The 22,954-nt window shown below is 41.1% G+C and overlaps 1 protein-coding gene across 1 annotated transcript; it reads right to left on the bottom strand.

The window, feature by feature from the left end:
- Positions 1-1,640: 1,640 nt before the first annotated feature.
- si:dkey-33i11.9 (synapse differentiation-inducing gene protein 1-like) lies at positions 1,641-20,732 on the bottom strand. The gene is made up of 3 exons (XM_041942842.1): positions 20,458-20,732; positions 19,506-19,730; positions 1,641-2,735 (listed from the first exon to the last, which is right to left on the bottom strand). Exons 1-3 carry the CDS (start codon positions 20,569-20,571, stop codon positions 2,580-2,582), a joined length of 495 nt encoding a protein of 164 aa, XP_041798776.1. The 5' UTR covers positions 20,572-20,732; the 3' UTR covers positions 1,641-2,579.
- Positions 20,733-22,954: the final 2,222 nt, after the last annotated feature.

Consider the following 22,954-nt stretch of genomic DNA (forward strand, 5'->3'; position numbering starts at 1 on the left):
AATTTGGAAATGCTTGTCCCTCATAAAATACATACATAACACAGATTATAATGAATCCATTTCACCACATGAAATCATATGGAAAACCTAATTTCTGCTCATTTCAGGTCAGAAACAAAAAGGTCTCATCATGGTGAGGATTGTGGACAGTAAGTAGAAAAAAAGAGTAAAGAATAAAGTCATTATGCCCACATTTTTCTTCCATTTGTTCCCAAGGAAACAAAGAAGGCCAGAGGACCAGTATGCAGTGATCATGTTACATGTCAGGCTTTGTAAAGGGAAATTCAAGAGGAGAGATGCCTACAATGGAGGCTAGCATAGAGAGGCAGATTTGAGATTACAAAACGGTAAAATGAGGAAGGAATAAATGAAGGCGTTGTCGGGCCGAAGGAGAAGAAGAGAAGATGTAAGGGAGAGGGGATGAAGAAAAAGATGGGGTTGGTAAGAATGGAGCTTTATTTTGAGATTGTGGCATGGGTATAGCGATGGGGAGGGCAGAGGAGAAAGACATGACGAAAGTAGGAGAGCAAGTAAAGGAAGTGAGGGTGGGGCTGGGCGAGCAGGAAAACAAGACAAAACATTTACCAAAACAGCCCTGGAACGCTTACAGTAACTCCTAATGATTCCCAAATGCTTGACGGCGCTGATGTTTCGCCACACACGTTCTCTACTTCAAAAGTGCCACTGGCTTACTGAGGACATGTCAGTTCTTTCTCGGGCACATCTGACAGTGTGGGAAAACACTTCTGTGCTGGCACCAAGATCACTGAAGCGGTTAAAATGGCTGCACTTTTAATGGACTTTAACGTGAGACAAATGGGTGCTCGCAGCCTCAGCCTGCTGTCATGCGGGCTGAACAAAAGAAGATATCTCTTTCCATCGCAGACGTTTTAATGCCTCATAGGATCAGTTTAATACCTGCTCTAGCAGTCATACCGGCCAAAGCATGAAAGTATGACGGGAAACCAGTAAGGACAGTGAAACCTAGGATAATTTATTATTGCATTATATATTTTTCAGTACTTACCCAACAGCAATTCCTAATGATACAATTAATTAATTGATCACAACCCAGCCTCAGAAGCATCATAAAAATACATGGATTTACTAATAAATTTATATAACACATTATATAAATTACATTTCATTGAATTCCATCAAAATTTTTGCTAAAATCAAAATATGCCCATTATGCGACAAAGGGCTTCCTAGCTTTGTAGCCAGCAGTAGTGACATGCTTTCTATATAGGTCTGATGATGCTGAACGAAAATAAATTCAGTGCTTGTTAAGACTTTTCAAAACCTGCAGACACCCTGCATGCTTTTTTTTTTTCAAATGTTGAGACCACTCATCGTCAGCCAAGTGCTTTCTTTCTTATGCGACACTTGACACTCACTCATAAAATAGCTGCAAATTGACAACCATGCAGTTCTAGGAAAGTTCACCATAGTAACCTTGCCATGCTACAGAACTCTGTACATCGTCCAATTTTCATTTCAAATGTAGCATTCTGTGCTGCTTGAGACCAATCTCTGGCGGCTACTGCATATTTGACAAATGCAATGAAGTTGACAAACCTTGTTAGGCTCTGGCACTGGTCAGATAAAAATAATCTAAAGAGACCAGACAGCACAAGCACTTTTTCTCTTAATATACTTTGACTTTATTTATAAAGAAATTTGGTATACAGTAAAATCTTACTTTTTCAGCTTTGGTTTTAAAAAGAAAATACAGACATTTCATGACAAACACCACCCAGGCCAGTGACAAATAAAACACTACAGCTTTCAGAATAGGTGAGCCAGAACCACTGATTGAGCTGCGTTAGCCTTATTGGCTCCACTGTCACTACGTTTCTGCTGATTTTGTGTAAAGCTATGCATTCCTGTTCAGCTGGAATAAAGAGGACGACTTTGGTGCGATTGAAAAATCGCTGGAAAAAGAGGACTGGGTCCCCTTGTAATGTGAAGCCTCACGACATACACTTTGATGGGAAACAGGCTCACCCTCAGCATGAGCGAAACAAGTCCAAATCTCTCTCTCCTCTCAATATTTATAAAGCATCCTTGGTTAGTTTTGTATATGTTATACTATGTTAGCATAGTTTTCAGAGTGTTAGACAGTGTTGCATATTCACAGCCAACAATTCTGTTGAAGGGCATTTCACCCTTAGTACAATTTAAAAAAATCTCTTTCAGTTGCAGAACTGAACAAAACTCAAAATGAAATCAGACACACTTCAAACTGTACTGACAATCATGCGCTATTTGAACACGAAATCGTAAAAATCTCTTTGGATAACACTTGAAGTCTGTCACACACTGCACGGAGCAGAACTCCTAAGGCATCATCACAAATGCTGTATTCATGTCAAAAACAAAAGATGTTGATTTTTGATGTGATAACATAGAAAGTGATAAAATGTGAATCTTTAAAATGAATGCTTACATACTCTTCATAATAATATCAATAACTTTTCAAAGGTCTATTTGCGTGACTTCAGGATTACAGATTGTCTGATCCCCTGATGTCGAATGGGAATGGGGACTAGAAATATGGGAGAAATGTTGAAACAGATTTAGTCTGAAATCAAAGATACCACAACCACTACATAGACAATGGAGAGGATGAAGACCCCGATGCCGATTCCCAGGGCCACGTGGTTCAGTGTCCTGGCTGTCCTGCTGCTGCGCTCCGCCCCCATCTGGTCCCCCATGTGGTTGGCTTCACGGGCCTGAGGGTGAGAAAAAATATTTCAAATTAGAAATGAGAGAGGTTTGAGCACTGAGGTTAAAGCATGGCCACTGTGGTCACTAAGCGGCAAGTACAGGAAAACGCGAAAATGCAGTGTAACATTAGCACGGGAAGTTTCAGCAATCCAAAACATCAGTCATACAGCAATACCTAAGTTTCATTTGCCAACATTAGCTTACAATAGACAGTGTACTGTCATACCAGACCAAGTCAGTAAGTAAGAATTCAACACTAATTTCTTCTTTCAAAAGTTACTCACTTTAAACCTGCAGTATCTGTTTCTTTTTGTGTGAAGCAGACCCAAGTTAAGGAACAAATTGGTGAATGTAAGTCCAATATTAACTCTTCTTTTGGCTCAGTTTTTTGTCTCCACCACCTCCTGAGGGAAACAGCTGGCTCTTTAGCCGCTAAAAGCTCCACCATGTTCACCGGCTAGTTGCTCCTGCCCAAAACAATGAGCTGAAAGATGCTAAAATGCTCCATAGAACAGATGGGAACTGCAAAGTCAGGTGATAATTCTCTGTTGGTTTGTCAATTCCAGTGGCAACTCTCACAAAGGAGCGGTCATGTGATCCATCATTAATAAAAAATGATCAATTACAGCTGGTTCAGTTACATCTGCTTTACAGCCACTTAAGAGTTAAACAGATGTTTCATTATCTCGACACTAAAAAAGTGATAACCTGCAGTATTGGCAGACAAAACATGCAGGTAGCCTAATTTTTACAGTAAATCTTTAGCCAGCAGGGATATGAGGCAGTGCGCAGTGTGAGTTTTGGCAGATGAAAGAGAAATACCTTAACTGATCCAGTAAGAAGAATCCCTACCTGGCTTGGCATGACTTAGAGCAGGGGTGGAGAACCTCCAGCCTCCAGGCCGTTTATGGCCCATGAGAGAATTCATAAATACAAAAAAGCAAGTGCTTTTTTTCAGTGATAAAGAAAATAACATAAAAAGTAGACTAACATCTGAGTGGTCCCTGAATGTAACACGCACATATGATTATTTTTTGTTGACATAAAAGGCGAGCCAGTATGCCTAAATTCGTTTGTGTGGATGTGCTCTCAGTGATGAAAAAAGTTAATCTCGAGCTAAATCTCATTTGAAACCTGCTAAACTGGATGAGCTACAAGGACAAATGCACTTGAATAAAATTCTTTGGATGCCCAACAATCAGCTTTCACAAGGCCACATTCTGACAGAAATGGTGATATGCAACCAAATTTTCTGCTGAGCGAGCTAATGGCTAAGAAGCTGCAACCTCATTCAGAAGGAGACTTTGTGTTGCTGCTGAGGAGCTGCAGCAACAGACGGAGTAAAATTGTTCCAATGTGTCAGTTTGGAATAATTAGATAATAATTAGAGATGAGAGAAAACGTCTGTGTGATTTGACCTTCATGGTGGACATTACCAAGCACCTCTCAGAGCTGAACCTCAAACTCCAGCCAGCTTCTCAGCTCCCTGCTTTCAAATGTGAAATCATCTGAAGGGAAATTAAAGTTGCGGCAACTGGAAAGAGGAAACACTGAGCATTTTTCTACTCTGCAGGAACAAAAGCTGCTGTGACATCTGAACACGCAGTGTGTAAACTCCTTCGGGCATGTGGTGAGACGTTTCAGGAAACGAAATGTCAACAAATGGAAGTGAACAAGTTGAGGAGCTGTTAATGTTAACAAGTCTGTTAATGTTAACCAAGTCTGTTAATGGTAACCGCCTCAAACCCGCAACATGAAATCATCGAGCTGCAAAGCAACAATCTACTGCTTTTTTAAAAAAAATGACTCTTGTTAAGATTCAGTTCTGCTCGAGTGACTGACCCAAACCTGGAAAACCAGCTGTGAGTAGCATCATCATCATCATCACCATCATCATCATCATCACCATCTGACACCAGACTCATTGCCAAAGAGAAGCAGTTCTAGCCATTTATTTAATAATTTAGTATGACCCTTAAAGGATGTTCTAAAAACTGAAAAGGCCCTTGATAGGAAAAAGGTTCCCCACCCCTGACTTACATTATGTCCACGATAATATAGTGTGGACATGCATTAATATAAATAATGAAGTAGTATTAATAGGGATACATTTGAAATGCACCTTTTTGTCTGGACTTCAGCCTTCCATTTACAGTCTGTGTTTTTCACTTTGAAAACAGAATTTGCTGAAAACTTTCTCCAGTTCAATTTAAGTCTGAACAGTCTGAAGTTGCAGAGTAGATGTGGAAATCTAAGGTGTTCACTGAAAACAAGCTGACGATCCAACCATGTCTGCGAAAAAAGTCTGTAGCACCCACTAAACCCCCCTCAGAACTAACCTGCGGCTGTGATAGGCAGTTCTGCCCTTCCCAAAGCAGTCTTCACCGGTGATATACCCCTCTGTGTAAAGTGCACTCTCTTACACTGAGCGAATATTGTTTGATAAAGGTGGTTTCGCTGGTGTTCAGTCTCATCAAATCATATCATGCTGTTAGACTTGATGAAGCAAGAGGCCTGCCGTCCATTTTAAAAGAATGGTCTGGGGCGAGGCAGCCTTTCACATGAGACCTTTATCGAATCAAACTCTCACTCCGCCTCCCACACCCCATCACATCTCTGTGTGCATGCGAGTGTGTGCGTAGGAGTGCATGTGCGTGTGTTTTGTAGGTGTCGTGAGAAGGCCCGGGCTGCTGTAGTACAGCTGCTCATGATTAACAGCAGCTGTCTGGCTCACTCTCAGCCACGGCTCTGAGCACCGTTTCAAAAACAGTGACTGTCCTCATGGGCGTGCTGTCCCCGTAAGATTTAGCTTTTATTTTATCTGCTTCACAGAAGAAAGCTTTACGTCCTGATGTGTAGGCAACTTTTGAATCATCTCAAACCTTCAAGAAATAGGTATGTGGACCTATTGACCTATTTGAGAGACATGCTTATTCCTATTGTGTTTACTGTTATGCAGTGGTCACAGCTGTTTATCGGCTCCATCTCTGATCAGCTGTGACTGGTAACGTTGTCCCTTTTCAGGTGTGCTGATGAGGCACGTTGAAGTTCCTGACGTAATTATTGCCTGATACAAGACAGAACTGTCAACTCGTTGCACTGTTTCCATCTCATCATCATAATCACCATCATCATCACCTCATTAATGATACAAACATACAACTACACACAACTGGCAATGGAAAAGGAGTTGGTTGCCTGTTCTTTACCTGTGTTTATTTGGTATAAAAATGGTATTCGTGAACCTTAGAGATGCTAGTAGGTACATTTTGTTACCTTTGTATAGAAGCAGGCTGTACTCCTGCTTTCAGTGTTCATGCTCAGCTACTCTATTTACTGTAGCTCTGTAGTTTCATTCGTATTTCCCCAAATCAGACTATTACTTTAATACTCACAAACAGAAGTGTTTCTGTTGGTGAGTATTAAAGTTTTCCTCTCGTCTAACTTCCTCTTCCTTATTCATTAAATTCAAGAGTATAAACAGCACTTTGTTGCTGTTTCTCTCACTGCCTGTGTTGTTCACTCCTGAAAAGTGAAGTGCTCGTGGTCATGAGAAACAAGGGCTTCTTTGAAGGCTGGAACATGACAAAGATAAGATAAGATAAGATGAGATGAGATAAGACCTTATTAAGGGCTACTGGATAACATCCTCATAACATCAATGGGGTCGTGAAGTGTGTCGTGACTCCTCTGTTCTCTTCTTCTAAACTGTCAGTTGCTTCCAGTGAATTAAAAATCCAAATGTAGTTTGTGCTGTTTCAACAAGGTTGGACAGCGTGAGCAATGTGTGCAAACAACAGCAGCTCTGGGCCAAAGCCTGAATCCCGTAAAGATGCTGTCTGGAGCGTCTCCCAGTGCAGTTGTTTCTCTGTTAAATATCTACGACTGACTATTTGAAATGTCCATGTAGCTGCTTTACCGAATCTTGAGCAACCAAATGTTAAGAAAGATAGTTTATTATGTTTATACATACTGAGGTCGGTCATACCTTCAACACCTTGATTCAGCCCAAATACAAGCATCCTACTAACTATAATTATATATACTAGTAACTATAATCATATATAATCACCAACCCCTCAAAGTGGATCAATTAAATTGAATTTCCCCGATTATCCTCCACCTACATTTTGGTTTTACATTGTTTCAATATCATAACAGTCAGTGAAGATAAATTCTGGTGATGGGATTACAGTTGTCAACAGTGCCATTACTGCTACTTGAAATGTACAACTGAAACACAGTGAATGGTTAGTTTGGATTATTGGCAGTATCAGAATATGAATGATAATATCTACTACAGTTTAACGCATGACAACTTATTTCTGCATAAAGTCCCAGAAGGAAATGCATCAGTATGTCTCTCTCCCTCCCCCCACTGTCCAGAGGTCTCAGGGGTCAGCTGCTTGGCACCAGCTCGAGCTGGTATTCAGAGCATTGTTAAAGGCCTTTTCAAACAGGCTTCTTATAAGCAGGGGCGATCAGAGCAACACGTGTTGTGTTTCACTGCCTCGCGCAGTATGTGTATATACAGTGAGGTGGTGGAAATTCCCAAAATTGCCCTTACACAAGTCCATTAGTTTCACATTCCTCCATTCGCAATGGCAGGGAAGGATGTGATTTTCACTTCAGTGAGCAAATCTCAGTTTTTACTGGCACTTAATGATCTCGCAACTTCCTTGCAAAACAAGGATGGTGTTTGGACACTTCCCGCGACTACAATTGCTTCGCCGTTGAATTGCAGAAACAAAAGAGTGCACACACATGGTGATCAAAAACTTGTCCCTTTAAAAATCCCAATAGGTTATCCAAATTTACAACTATACTGGAGATTAAAACTAAACATTATAGGTCACAAGACCAATGGAACAGCTGCAGGCTGGGAACCCGGCAGACAATCGCAATCGAAAGATAAAGTGAATTTCCAACTGTCAGTTAACCCAGCTGTGCAGTTCCACTAAGTGAATTCTACCTCCTGCATCCATTACCACAACTGAGTGAGAATGAGAGGAAGTAGAGTCATTTCTTCTCTATGGCGAAGTATCTGATATCTGATATTGGTCAGAAACACAAACACACACAAACTGGAATTACCACCTCGCAGTTGTTTGCCTCCATCAACCAGTCAAGCTGCATTTTCATCCATGTCTATCCAGACTCACATATGTAGTGAAGACTTTCAAATAGAAGTTATTATCCAGTGAATAATTTCCAGTGAGAAACATGCTGTCTTCACTTAGAGACTGTTTTTACAGAGGAGCACAGAGGACTGATGCAACGACACTCACCTGAAGATCAATATCAGCAGTACCAACGTTTCAACTATGGATGTTGCTGCAAAGAAGCTACAAACTGTAAAACGTTGATGTTGACTCAGCTTCAACCCGGCAGCACAGAAGATCTCTACAATCAGCACAGTGTGAAGGTGGACGCCCAAAATTAGTGTCACCAATTCAGTATCTGATCAAATGTGAAATATGATCACAGTCTGATCCTGAGTTGTGGGGTTGAATTGCGGCTTGAAAAGTGTTTTTGAAGACCTTTGAGATGTCACAGTGCAGTTGACCTTTAACCTTTTGGATATAAAACATCATCACTTCACAATTTTTTCCTATGTCTGAATTGCGGATTGCAGATCGCAATGACCTTGACTTTCATCCATCAAAATCTAAACAGTTCATCTTTGTGTCCAAGTGAACGTTTGAGTCAAATATAGTCAAATTCCCTCCAGGCGCTCCTCAGACACTGCGTCCACTAGAACGGGACGGACGGACAACCCAAAAACAAAATGCCTCCGGTCACAGCTGTCTGCAGCACGGACGCTTAAAAATGAACGCCACATTTTAACAAGTAACTACTGCACCTAATGCAGGCCAATGCTCAGCATAAACTATAAAAGGGGAGGTCAATGCACAGCACATCACAGAATTATCCAAGCCAGTAGTTTAAATAGTTTATTTCAAGTCAATTCAGCTTTCAGATGAGATGTGGCTAAAGAGTGACTTCACATAACAACTTCAACAACAACAACAACAACTAGTTGTTATTGTTTTATACTATGAGTCCATCATTTCCTCATCATTTTCCTATGAGAAGTACACAATTGGATTATGAGACAGTGTTCAGCAGGTTGGCAAAAATGGTAACTATAGAATGCAATTCAACCTATGAAGATTTACGTTTCCAGTAGGAAATAATGAGTCCACATTAAACAGGTTTAAATGGAGCTTTTCTTCCAAGCAAAAAACATTTTTGCTATATTACATGATCATTTCACTGAAACGTCTGGGATATTATTAGGAAAAAAAGTTCTTTGACAGGACAAATAAAGTGGGAGAAAGCTCAGGAGGAACAACAGGAGGGACCCCTCCTTTATTTGCACCTCCGGTTTAACGAAGAAAACCCCAACAAAATCAAGACAATGCCTGCCTTGGAAACACACTACATGTGTCTGACATGCCATGTATATTGTAGTATTTCCTAATGAGGCTGTTTTATGCATGTTTCTTGACTGAGATAAAAGTAAAATGCTTCTTTAGAATTACTGCTCGAATGCATCTTCATGTCCTGCGAACCGACATCCTCAAATTATATTATACAGACTGATACACTGCTGCTTAAATTGCATTAGATGCCTTTTTGGAGATTAGCTCAGCTTTCCTGCTGCTGCTCGACTGGCTGCCTGTCTGTCTTCATGTCTGCCTGTCTTCTTTCTGTTGCAGCATAGTCTGTGTGGTCGCTCTCTGAGAGCGGGCGCGTCTGGTCGTCAGTGTGTCTGTCTGTGGTTTCCCCACCTTCTCCTTTCGCATGTAAGCAGCCAGAGTTATTGTGACCGACAATGGGGGTGAGAGAGCAGGGGGCTGATATTGGTGAGAAAATCGCAGAGAGCGGAACTGAACAGAGCTGATGAAAGAGAGGATGGAACAGATATCAGAAGCCTGCAGGGCCTCTCTCACACACCATGAGACAAAACAAGGTCATGACGTTCGTTGACATCTCTGTCACATGTTTTTGCTTCACAATTTTTAACATTTCAAGACACCAAGAACAAATGTCCTTCGGCCCTCCCCTTCACTCCCACAGTTTGACCCCTGACTCAGTCCTGAGCTTCCATGTGATTGGCTGACGGTGAGGTCAACAGGGGAAATGCATTCCACTCTGTGGCACTGCTCTCTGCGCCTCTGGTTGACACATGTGTACCTGTTTTCATACTGAGTACAGTTATATACAGATGCAGGGACACTGGCTCTGTGTTCTGCAGGTACTTTTTCACTAACCAGGGCTCGTGTGGCTGCTGTTGCTTATGTAGGCTAAACAGGCGTGGCCTTGAAGACGCATCCTATTTTAGGGACGCCTGCCTCCTCAAAGTGAGCTCTGTGTGATTTCCGACTTCAAAGGTCCACTAGGTGGATGCTTAAAACCTCCCGTATGGGATTTATTATAGTGTGGCTATCTGGAATGGGGCCCATAAGGGGAACAAGCCTGTGCCTAGAGCTCCTGACCAAGAGAAAGCAGACACTACATGTCATTATCAGCATGGGAGAAACACTGGATATATATAAACACTGGCCACGTCAAGCCAGGCGTCACAGTGATTCACAGCTAGGATCAGCGGATTACTCATTTCACCTTAAAGATGCACTAATCAATACTTTTGGCAGACAGTGAAAAAGCTCTGACAAACCAACTGTATCCCGCACCTGACCAGTCAAAGTCAGCTGGTGAACATACTGAAGCACTGAGCTGCTGCAAGATATTTTTCTGAAGAGCTGCTGGAGTGGACTCATGTTCAAAGTTAAACATTGAGTCCATGTCTCCAGATGAATGCTCACATTGTTTTCACTAATTTCACCATAAAGTCGCTATAAAACCAGAATATGTTGATGACAAAATGTACATTTAAAAAAATGCAGCTTTAATGAATACGAATGTAAATGGGGCTAATACTCTAAAATGGCAGTTAAACAGGAGTCATAACATAAACTGATGATTTTCAGTTGCTGAACACAGTTCTCTACTGGTTTTGGCCGCACACTTTTACTGCGAATGTCTGACACTGAGTGTGGAGTTGTGGTCAAGCCTGCATTACTAAGGGTAGAAGTCGCTTTAAAGACATTTGGAAATTAACTTAAGATAAGTTTTACACTTGTGAAATGCTCAGACCGAAACCTCAGAGCTGAGAATTTCAAACCTTCACACACACACACAAGCACACAATCAAGGTCAACAACAGCTCAGGTCAGTTAGTCAGCGAGGGAAAGCCCTGTTGGACAAATATTTACATCAACTTTGGTCACAGCTATGTGTTTATTCAGCATTTCAGTATGCCTTAAACTGTAGCATAGAACAAATACGTTCTAAATTAGACTTTTTTTTAGCCTGTTGCACGGTTGTTGTTGCTGTTGTGCTGTATTTTAGTTCAGTTTACATCACGTCCCGCGCTCCATGCTGCAGACTGCTCACTGACCTCACAGCCATCTTGACTGGCAGGCAACAGCTGTTCGCCTTTACGTTGTTGCAGCTACGCCGTGGTTTACAGTAACACATAACTGCCTCCAGTGGGGCGTGAATCCCTAAAACTGGCAGAGTAACAGCATACAGAGCTTAAGAAAAGGAATTCATCCCCACATTTTTTCATTTTTGCACTAATTTTGACAGTCAGCAGGGGAAGTTTTAGATGGCTGTATTCAGTTTCTCATCCACATGGAATTATGAAACCACATCAGCTGAGAATTGGCAAAGTGAGGAATCTAATGATGGAAAAGCTGATAATGAACAATCCCTCGAGTCATCCGGCTCAGGAGGGAGCTCTCACATGTTCATTCACGGTTCACATGTACATCACTTGTTACGATTAGTGTTAACGCGTTAAGAGGAGAAAGAGGAAACAATCTAATGTTGCAAATATGGTGAAATCAACCAGTGAAATACAACTGCTGTGCAACAATCACGTCTTCCATCATTTATAGCTTAGATGCTGTGAGGCCCTTTCAGAATTTGCACAGTTTGAATTTGCGTTGCATGCTCGCACAGATATTTCAAATTTGTCTCATAATCACTAATGCAATGCCACTGGGACAGCGTGAGGTGTGTGTAAACTGAGTTTTACATGGAGGTAACGCTCTTGGCAGTTGCAGGATAACCTTTATGTTCTTCTGCGTCTTTGTGTTATCTAATCTAAACTGTGCGAAAGCAATGTTCTGAAACGGGACGGTAAACTTCACTGTTGCTGCACGTAGTGTAGTTCTGCAGGACAGGAAGCACAAATCGCGGCTTCCCCCTCCATGTTACTGTCTGGATGTTCATCCGCTGTCAATAAGAGATAAGCTGCGAGGGAAAGGTCATGTTTCGGGACACAAAGGACCATTTTATGGAGCTGTCACAGGAGCGAGGAGTGGCTTGCCGATAGAGACAGAGAGCTGATGTCTGATCGGGACAAAAGAATCGTTTGTTTGGACACTCCAGCGTTAAGCACTGCGACTCGTCTCATCCTGGGTTCAACAGAAAATAACTCATTTTCTAGACATTATCGAATTACACTTTTTCTCAAAAGAGACAAACACGAGCTTGATTTTGACACAGACAGTGTCGCAAACAGGTTTGCTCGAGCCGTCACTTTGCTCTCTTGTCCGTCGTGGATGAAGATGCCAGAGGAAGAATGCTAAGTGAGACAGATTCCAGCAGCTGGCTCTTTATCTCTCCACCACTCCCTCCCTCTGTGTTTGTTATTTGCACTCCATCTTGTTTCTGTCTCTGCCCTCCTTTCTGTTTGGCCTTCTAGCCATAAACTCTCAAAGTGACGCAAGAGCACACATTCATACAATCCGATAAACACCCCAACCAACACACGACTGTCCCTCTTTGCCTCTTTCTTCTCTCCCAAACCCATGTCTAGGCCACTTTCTGGCACTTCATTCTTTTTCCTGTGTCTTTCTTCTGCCTCTCCCTTGGCTCCATTTCCTCCCAGTTCATCCTGCTCATCGTTATGCAACAAAAGGGGATAATAGGGACACAATGAGGCATCCACGCCCACTGATCTAGACTATGTAGCAGGACAGGAGCACACAGGAAGACTTTTTTTTTGGCTTTCAAAGGAGGGTCTCCATACTGCCAGGCCGATTAGATCCTCATGGCCATGTGATGGCCACCATTCGTGCTCCTTCAAATGCAATTTACAAATTAAGGCATTTCATAGAAGTAGCACAGCGGTTCCCAGAGCAATTACAATCCAATAATAAATGTGGCGTTTAGGAATTCTGTTCAAAATCAAATACGCTGAGAATACTGCACTGAAAATGAGGAACCAATCATATCTGTCATCTTGTGTACGTGATGCCAGAACAAACTGGGGGAGAGTGTCTCTTCCTGTTTGTCTGTTTCCATTGTCCCTAAATGACCTGATGAATTCTGACATATTTAAATCTCTGTGGTCATCATGTCAATTCCTGAGTTAGAAATGATAATAGATCAGTGGAGACTGGTGGCTTTGGAGAGAGAGATAAAGCGGCCAGTTATCTCTGCAGGATCCTTTGCATTATGTCGTCGGAATAACGATCTGAGCCTGTTGGTGGCAAATACAAACACTTTCAGTGGACGCACAATTTTTTTTTTAGTCACTTGGACACAAAAACACTAGAAAATAGGGTCCATAATCACAGAGTTCTCACATTTGTCAGGGTCATTGACCTCTTTTAGGACACCTGGAACGGCACCAACAACAGAAACCCTGGTTTCATCCCTTGTAGACCTCTTTCAGTATCTCTCTGTTTTCAAAAAGTCTAACACTCATCTGTTCTTTTGGCTGTGTGCTAAATTTGAATTTACAAGGTCATATGAACAGAATGAATCTCAGCCACGAAGAGCCAACAACAGCTTCAGAGTACCATGTTGTTGTTTCTTCAGGGATATTCTAACATTCAGGTTGCAACAGGTTGGTGTTTGTGCTCGTGCAGTGTTCCTTCACATTTCTTGGCTCGGCCTATATATATGTGTTTGAGTGGCAGCGGGCTCATTCGGATCAGAGAATGTGAGTGGGTGAACTGCCTGTTTGCCAGATGTGTTGCAGAGATAGAAGGACGGGCAGAAAGAGAGACAGACGCATCCAGAAGAGACAGGAAAAGCAAGAGAGACAGAGAAATACTACAGGAAAATAAAGTTAAGTCGCTTATGGCTGGGATAAACTGGAACTGAAACTGGAACTCAGCCTGCTAGTGTAAAACCTACAGGTTTGACTCCTCTTCATCAAAATCCTTGTGTTTCCCAAGACAACACATCAAAATATAGTCCCTTTAAGCACGAAAAATACAGGATCAGGTTTATTATTATTATGTGTGAGTTGGTGTCTTTGTGCACGTGTTTCCGCATACTGAGGGAAGAGACGCCTTCTCAAACATCATTAATGCCAACACACAACTGCTACAGCTAAATGCTTAAGTCCCACCTTCAAATACTGTTATTACAGCAAAATAGGTGGATCAACTTTCCTCCAGTGCCCTTTCGTGATAAAATGACTGTGTGGCCAGATATTAACAACACATCAAAACGGCTGAATGGGATGGGTTTCCCTTGCCTTCTGCTCCATAAAGTGATAACCTCATGTCAGAACAAGAACTAAACAGGGCAGACACTCAGGATCAGACACTTCAGTGCAGCTGACTTTATGTTTTTAGCCATGCTGCGGATGGCAACGTCAGTCGGTGCACCACTTTAGTCTGAACTAAAGGATGTAAACAACTTTTAGATGGATTGTCATTAAGTTTTGAAGACGCTCATGTTTGCCAGAGGGTGACACTGAGATACATTTCATTTCACAGCATTATCTACTGAATCTACCAAACATGTGAATGCATCATGGCAACCTCAATCAGTTACAGCTGTGTACATATGCTTTTTATAGTATGTACACAGCTTTGTACCACCTTTGTATTGTTTCTGTTCTAGTCCTGACTGGTCCATGACTTCTGCACTGTACATTTAAAAAGTGAGAGCACATGAAAGCTGATAATTTAAAATATAACACAAATGAACCCTTTGGTCACCTTTGTAACATAATACATTACACTGTATCTCTTCACTAACTATGCACGAGCCCACTCATTTCTACTTTTCACTGACCTTTTTGAGGACACGTCAGGCCAAAACACCTCAGAGAAGGTGACTGCGGGACATTCGTGCATGTTCTGTTTCAGCACTACTCTGCTATTCATTAATGCAGCTACAACCTAACACACAGGGCATGCAAAGGAAATGAGCTGTTCTCTTCAGAGAGAATAGTTTGTTCTGGGAAATGTCTCCATGTGCTTTAGCCTTTTATCCCAATATCTGACTTGACAATGAAAGAGGAACTGCCGTCATGGCCTGTTCTTCTGGTGGTCAAGGTCTTTGTCATTTCATAAATGTCAAGTTTCCTCATAAGATCCAAAGTAGGGATGACGTATGAATGTGAAGCTGTTCCTGGAGAGCAATGACTATGAGACAGACGTATTAAAGGAGTTGTGGAGAAATAAGTCTGCCTGCGTGTTACTGTAGTAAAGAAACGAGGCAGATTGCGAGCAAATACAGCAACAAATGAAGTCATACTGGGATTTTCCACCAGACTGAACTCTAACGAGCTAAAGCTGAAGGTGCACCGACGCTTCTGTCAGTTTTTAACCCTTTCAGGATCATGCTTGATCTTGCCATGACCGCTCAACAACCGTGAACACGCTTGATTAAAGATTGTGCTGCAAAGGGTTTAACATCAGATTATTCAACAAGAGTTGTGTTCTAACATGTGTGACTACACCTGCACAGGATACAGTGCTCGTAGGCGCGTGATTTCTCTGTAGGAACAAGACAACACATTTCAAACAAGTCGGGACAGGAGCAACAAAAGACTGGGAAAGTTGTGAAAAGCTCCAAAAACACCTGTTTGGATCATTCCACAGGTAAACAGGTTGATTGGAAACAGGTGAGAGTATCATGATTATGTATGAAAGGAGCATCCTCAGTCGTTCACAAGCGATTATGGAGCGAGGTTCACCACTTTGTGAACACATGATTGTATAAAGGATGTTACGACATGAGCTCAGGAACACTTTGTAAAACTGTGCAAATGACTGCGCTCTGTTTTTACTTACGTTTTACACAGCATCCAAGCTTTTTTGGAATCAGGTTTGTGCTTTTGAAACTTTGTCACAAGATCAGCCATTATAACACAATTTTATGACAAAGCACTTTAAACCTTATAACCCAACAGAGGAACTGCTGATCAGAATCATAACTGAAGACCCCACAAACTATAGTAAACCCATAAACACTGTACTGTTGAAATCAGCTAGTTTTTTCCAGTGATAGTGCTGTATCCTCTGTCCATCAAGGATAAATGATCATAAATCTTTCAAGTAAAGTGCTCTTTGCAACTTCAGCTCTTGCGTACCAAATTCAGCCTTTTTATCCAGTATCAACAGTAGTCCTTTGATTGTTGCCTGTATATCCACAGTAACAGTGCAAAAAACAAGAACTGCAGGCAACTTTAGCCTAACAACACACGGGCTGAGCTCTTTTTGGCTTATCTCAAATAAATCAGTATTAGTGTACTAGATACAACACAGAATAACAACATATCTTCCCTCTAAAGGAAGCTGGATGGACCAACATCAAATCTTTTGACCTGAACTTGACTGGACCAGCTGGTCAAAGTAAATATTCCGAGTTTGCTGACATGATCTTACACAACTTTCTATGAGTTCATGGTTTCTGAACAGTTACTTATTGCTCCCATTTGGAGCCGCAAAATGATTTTATATAGTCACCATCAACTGGAAACGACGATGAGTAGATGTACCAGTAACAATAAAGATGCCTCTTTTACAGCTTTGTGCTAAATATAGACATTACTGTACAAAGCCATGGTTTGGAACCACCGGTTATACTGATGTTTTTTCTTCCAGAATGGCTATTTTAACATAAATAAAAACTGTATAATTCAGACTTCTTCTTCTTAGTGATTCATTTACTACTGATATAATACAACTTTCTTAAAAATACAGTGGCAATACACTTTCACTAGAGATGGGATTTATGGCTCTTTGAGGGGAGCCGGATCTTGGTGAGCCGTTCCTTTCAAAGAGCCGTTCAAAAAACTGGCTCATTTGGCTCATTTTTATATTTATTAAGTTTTAAGAAGGCAGTCTGGCCTTAGCTCGTTTTATCTTGGAAATAACCACTGGGAGGAAAAAATTTAGATATCCCACCAATATGAGTTTAAATTATTCTGAAATATTGATTATAACATTATTTGACATGTGTGGATTAGATTTCTGATCTGGAGTCATTGTAAATATTCCACAGGGTGGCGCCACATTACTCTGCTTTGACGGCGCTTTGCTTTTTTTTTTTGTAACTTTTTTTTGTCACTCACGTGAAGGCAGCGTGCACAAGGTGGCGTGATGCTATTTGCATATCTAATAAGCACCGAGCAGCTGGGCAGCGCTCCTCCACATGTAACTCGGAAAAAAAAAAGAACGGCTCCCAGCTGCGACTCGGTTCCCATCGTTCATGTTAACGAGCCGTTCAAAAGAACCAGTTCGTTCGTGAACGTCACAACACTAACTTTCACTGAGTCGAACTGTTGTTGTGCGAATGTGTGTGAATCCAGTATCCAACATCCTAGAAGGCACACACAAACAAAATAGGAGATAACTGAGTTTACCATGCACCACAGTGCTGCAGCTTAGGGCTTCATACAGTATCTGTTCATTACATTACTGTGAAAGCCTTGCAAGCAGAGGCCAAATTAGGTTACTGGCTGAGTGACTGCTCCAAATTACAGTCACAGTATTCAATCTCATAATGCAGACTGGCACCAGTCAAATGACCTACTGGCCATAATTTAAGAATAGATGGCTTCCTTAATGGGCTTTTCTCTGTACACGTAAACCAGAGCCTGCTCAACAAAGAACAACAAAGAGATGCTGAATGCAGACTAAGTCTAAAAATACAGTTATCAACTGCTGCTACAGAACACTACAGTGAGCAGTTTGCAACCAGCACACACATACACACACGTAGCCTAACCACAATATCGAACACTGACTTTAAGTGAGCTAGCCAATAATGTGTAGATAATTGTACAAGTATACTGTACATACAGTATGTACCTGTGTGTGTGTGTGTGTGTGTGTGTGTGTGTGTGCAAGCAAACATCTCAAATCTCATCTCATATAGTTCTGCCTGTGTTTCAACCCAACACATTAATACAACAACTCTCAAAATCATCCCACACATGCTGCAAAAACAAGTCAAACCACAAGAAAATTTAACACATCAAAGACAGCCCCTTTAAAAAAAAAACAACAACCACACTTTCCATGTGAGAGTAAGACCCTCAGTCAATGTGCTAAAACATTATAGAGCCAAATAAATGTTACATTTGGCTTTTAATTCGTTTGAGAAACAAGAGTTTTTCCCCTCTGAGGAATAAACAACAACCACATGGAAGCATTTCCTCCTGAAGAAGTGCGTACTCTCCTTACGTCACACCGCTCTAATGACACAGCGTAACAAGAAACTCAGCACCGTCTTCAGTTACCTCACGCAACAAAAACACACGAGTACCTATAATATAGTGGTAATGTGGTAATTTTGTTGTGTGAGCTGCTCACACAACAAAAACACACGACTACCTACAAACTAAACGATCAAGGTGATGTATAATATTAAAAGTATAACATGATGTACAACTTCATAACTAGCCTTCTCAAGTGTTAAAACTAGATTAAAGGTTATATATATTTATATTTTACAAGTGCTGGAAATTGAGAGAAACACCAAGTTTGTCATAATGGAGCCCCCGTTCACAACATACATACATATTAACGTATATATTAACCTTTGACTAGATTGTGGATCTTTAATAAATGTTTGCAACAGAAGATTTTCCATCCCAGATTTTCCATATATATATATTGGCTAAACATTTTTCCAGCTGGATCAGCCCAAGGAATCTGGAATATCTGGCTAATGTTATCCTCTCAGGAGAGTATTTTGCTACGTTAGCTATCCAGGAATCTGTCCATGCTAGCTTAAGCTAGCTAACATTATCAAAATTCCCCATGCTTTGTAGTATTATTTGCTTTGGCTTTGCACTTTGTGATGGAATCTGTCGGTGCTGGTCTTTTGTTGATGTTAGCAGACCCCATTTTGAAGCTAACGTTAGCTAGTGTTGGACACTGTCGGCACTGTAGGGGAGCAGCTGAGGGGCTAGCTAGGTACTCAGACATGCGCTTAATGTCAATAATAAAATCACAATATTTCAGGGTATTTCTGGGATGACAATATTCTTGACGATATGTCAAAATGTGGACTACAACTTGACGCTTTAGCCAATGCAGTTTGTCTTCTTGGTTTAGAACTCACAATAGCTGTTGAGCTCCCCCCCCCCCGCGGGATTTCTGGCTTCCTTCATACTAAACGAGTGAAATAAGTTTGTTGAATTGCCCTCTTTTGTTTTTAAAGTCTTTTTCTTACAAATTACCGTGGTTTGTTGTATTGATCTTTAGTAACCCAACCACTTCCACACTACTTTATGATTAATACATGTAAACTGCTTCAGGTTCCTACATATAGCAGGTTTAAGTGGGATGGTTTTTCACTTGTGTTAATGTATTTTGAAACATGCATCACTCAGCTCTAGGATAGACTCTATATTCTGTTCAGAATTTAATGTCTTGGTTGGGTGGGGACTAATGTCCTCTATGGCTGTGCGTCAGTCCATAAAGAACATTAACACTCACTGAGATGGAGTAGATGAGGGCAGCGATTCCAAGAGGCAGGCAGCAGCACAGCATGGTGAAGACGGAGTAGCACATGTAGTCGTTGACGGGGTTAGCCAGTGGGCCGCGAGTCACGTACACTGTGGGCTGGACAGCGACGGCGTTCTGTGCCGGGTACTGCTGACCCCCGGGGTACGGCTGCTGTCCATATGCTGCACCTCCATACTGTGGCGGGGCTCCATAGCCCTGCAGGCCACACACATGCAATTCATTTAAAAACTCACTCTCAGGACAAGGGAAACTGGTATGATATGAAACCTAGTAAATGCCCCAAGACGGAGGGGGGAGTGAAGCATGAGGAGGCTTTACAGGAAACGAAAGCTAGAATTTGCCCTCAGGCTCCAACGATGAAATGGTTGCGTCAAATTTGGAATAAACAATATGTGGTGATTTTAGGTTGCACAAAGAGGAAGCGGAGCTGAATGGAATAAGTCTTCCTGGGGTTAATAGTAATAAAACTGAACTCTGGTTCGTCTCACCATCCGATCACATTCACAGGAATTACTACTGATTTCTTTACAAACATTGAAACTTCATGAAAATTGAACTTATATTTCAGATATTTCAATCCTTCAACCACATATGTGAAAACACAATCTGGCAATCATTTTCTGAATTATCTTGATGCACAAAATTAATTTAAATTAAATTAAATTAAAATAACGTTATGAATCTAAGGGAAATTAGGCAGGATCAATAGACTAATAAACACTAAACGAAAACATAAAACATGTTCCTGTACTTGAGAGAATATAGCAACAATTTAACTTAACATGGGGCAGAATAGAAAAACATTTCATGAAAAGACTGTTTATGACAATAATAACACAGATAAATGCATGTGATTTGGGGGTTTTAGGGTTTTTCTTTCGATATTGCACTATTTAAAACAAACTAAGAAAGGTCAGCTTACCTGCTGCTGCTGTGGGTAACCCGGGTACGGGTTGTCGTAGTAGGGCGGAGGGGGCGACTGGCTCATGGTGGACTTCTCCTCAGTCCATCCCGCTGGAGGAGCGGTGGGTTCCATAGCGCAGCAGCCTGGTTTCTGGGCTCTCAGGACAAAAAAAAACTCCCTCTCGAGTCGGGCTCGCGTCTTTCCTTCTGAAGTGATTAACGACAATTTTTTTCACCACAGATGAGTTATCATTGCTACTACCCCGCTGCCACAAGGTGTATTGTTCAAGTGCGGAGACTTGATCAACGTCTTTTTTTTCTCTAGTGTCAAGCGTTGCGGAGTAAGTAAAGAACTTCCGATTAGGCGTTTCAAAATAACAGCACGACCTCACATAACACCCATTTTTGCGAAATCGAGCGACAGTTGGTGTATGTTGTGCTGAATGTACAGTGTGTCGCAATATGAGATGAACTAAGATGAGAAAGCTCTTCTGTGAACACTGGTTCACTAATTCAGCATGGCAAAGTAAGTAGAATACCAGCAATGCAATTAATGGATTCACGCTATACTCTTAGGCACAAAGTGAATAGATTTTCTTCTGGGACGGGAAATTGTTTTAGTCTCTTTTACAGGGCTCTGGACAATGTCAGAACGGTGGGGGTAGTAAAGTACTCTATTAGTAGTACAGTGTAGAAATATTGTGTTACAAGTAAAAGTTATGCATTAAAACAGTACTTATGGCTTTTAACCTATTTATGCATAAAAAAAGGTCAGAATGTATTTGCTGGATATGTTTATGATGGTTTATCTAAGTCTGCAAATTAAGCAGCAACTAAACTTATCAAATACATGTACAGAGTGAAAAGTACAATATTTTCCACTGAAACATAGTGCAGAAGAAGTATAAAGTCACAGAACATGGGGATATTCAATTACAAGTACCTCAAAATTGTACTTAATTACAGTATTTTGTGAAAGTAGGCTTCCATATTTGCTTTCCACCAATACCTTCGTCCATTCCGCTCTATGTTTGCACTGTTCCAAGAAAGCAGGTCTTTGAAGCACATCAAAATTTTAATAAAATGAATATAAAGGAAAAACTCTTCTTAATCCTCCACCTCCCACACACCGAACTGAACCAAAAACACTTTAGAATTATCAGTCAAACATGAAATATACAGAGCATAAAAGAGCTATAAAATAATAACCCATCCTGAGAGGATTGATCTTGTGCATTTGCTACTGCTGCTGCTGCTGTATGCTGCACAGGTCCTGTCTACTGCAGAGACTGATTTACAGAATAGAGAGTCAGCTTGTGGGGAAAAGAAAAATTGCAATCTGTAAAATAAAACTTCTAAGGTCGCTTCAACACATTTCACATACGTTATCATTATTCTTCCTTGATATTTTAGACTTTTATTTTTAATGCGAATTCGTCTAATTTCTGGTCCTATTCTGGCTACCAATGGCTGGCTTGATGCTGCTGCCGCCCTCATTGTAGTCAGCCAATGAGAGAAGAGGGAGGAGCCAAGGGAGCCGAGGCTGGGCCCCTCACAACATTGAGGCAAACCTTAACCGGAAACAGCAGAAACCCTGAAAGTAATAATCCTCTTCAGTGTTATTATAATGTGGTTAAATTCACCCAAGATAAGCCACCAGTCTCTCTTTAAACGTTATGTGGCTAATTGCTGTCTTTCCTCTCTCTCAGTGCATATCTATCTCTCTATATATGACTGTGAAGAAGCATTAGAAATGCAGATTGGTTGGAGGGTTGCCTAAATGGTTGGGATAAAAATAGAACCGAAAATACGGCAGAGACGCATGATAATGTCCACTAGATGGAGCCAGACTCTCTCTGAGGAACAGTGAGGCCTCTCAAGACAGCAGATGCAGAAACTTGTCAAGACAGTGGTTTAATGTTTATAATTTCCCTTCTTTATGTTTGCAGTTCTCCAGTCTAACACAGTTTGGTCATATCACATCATTTCCAGCATCTATCATCAACCTGAGCAGAGGTCGAATCAGCTGATAACTGGAAACACCCGTGTGGCTGTGCAGAGCATTTCCTTTTTATCTCCCTATTTTTTTTTTTTAACACAAGACCAGGATATCTGAATTTCTTAACATCGACATCATTCAGTTTTTATGGATTTGTTTTGTGATCAATCAGTGATTTGTTTTTATAACTTTTGCAATAGTTCGGTTAAAAGATGTGTCTCGAGTCAGCACATAAACAATGTCCTTTCATCCACTTCACATACTACAGTTTTTCTCAATCGCTTTGGTGCTTTTCTCACATCGCTCCTAAAATTTGCACAACAGTTAGTGCATATCTCGAAACAATTAGTGCAAACTGCAAAACCTAGTGGATAACCTGCAAAAGCACATCACTTGCTAAAAATGGATAGTCAATCCCTCAAAAGCATTATGTAGTATTTATGTCAATGAAACTGTCAGTGTCATCAAAATGAGAAGTCTTGACACCATCGTGTATGAACAAGATAGTCAAATGGCT

Source organism: Chelmon rostratus, chromosome 8 (genome assembly GCF_017976325.1).
Source record: "Chelmon rostratus isolate fCheRos1 chromosome 8, fCheRos1.pri, whole genome shotgun sequence".
In the NCBI taxonomy this organism is placed as follows: domain Eukaryota; kingdom Metazoa; phylum Chordata; class Actinopteri; order Chaetodontiformes; family Chaetodontidae; genus Chelmon; species Chelmon rostratus.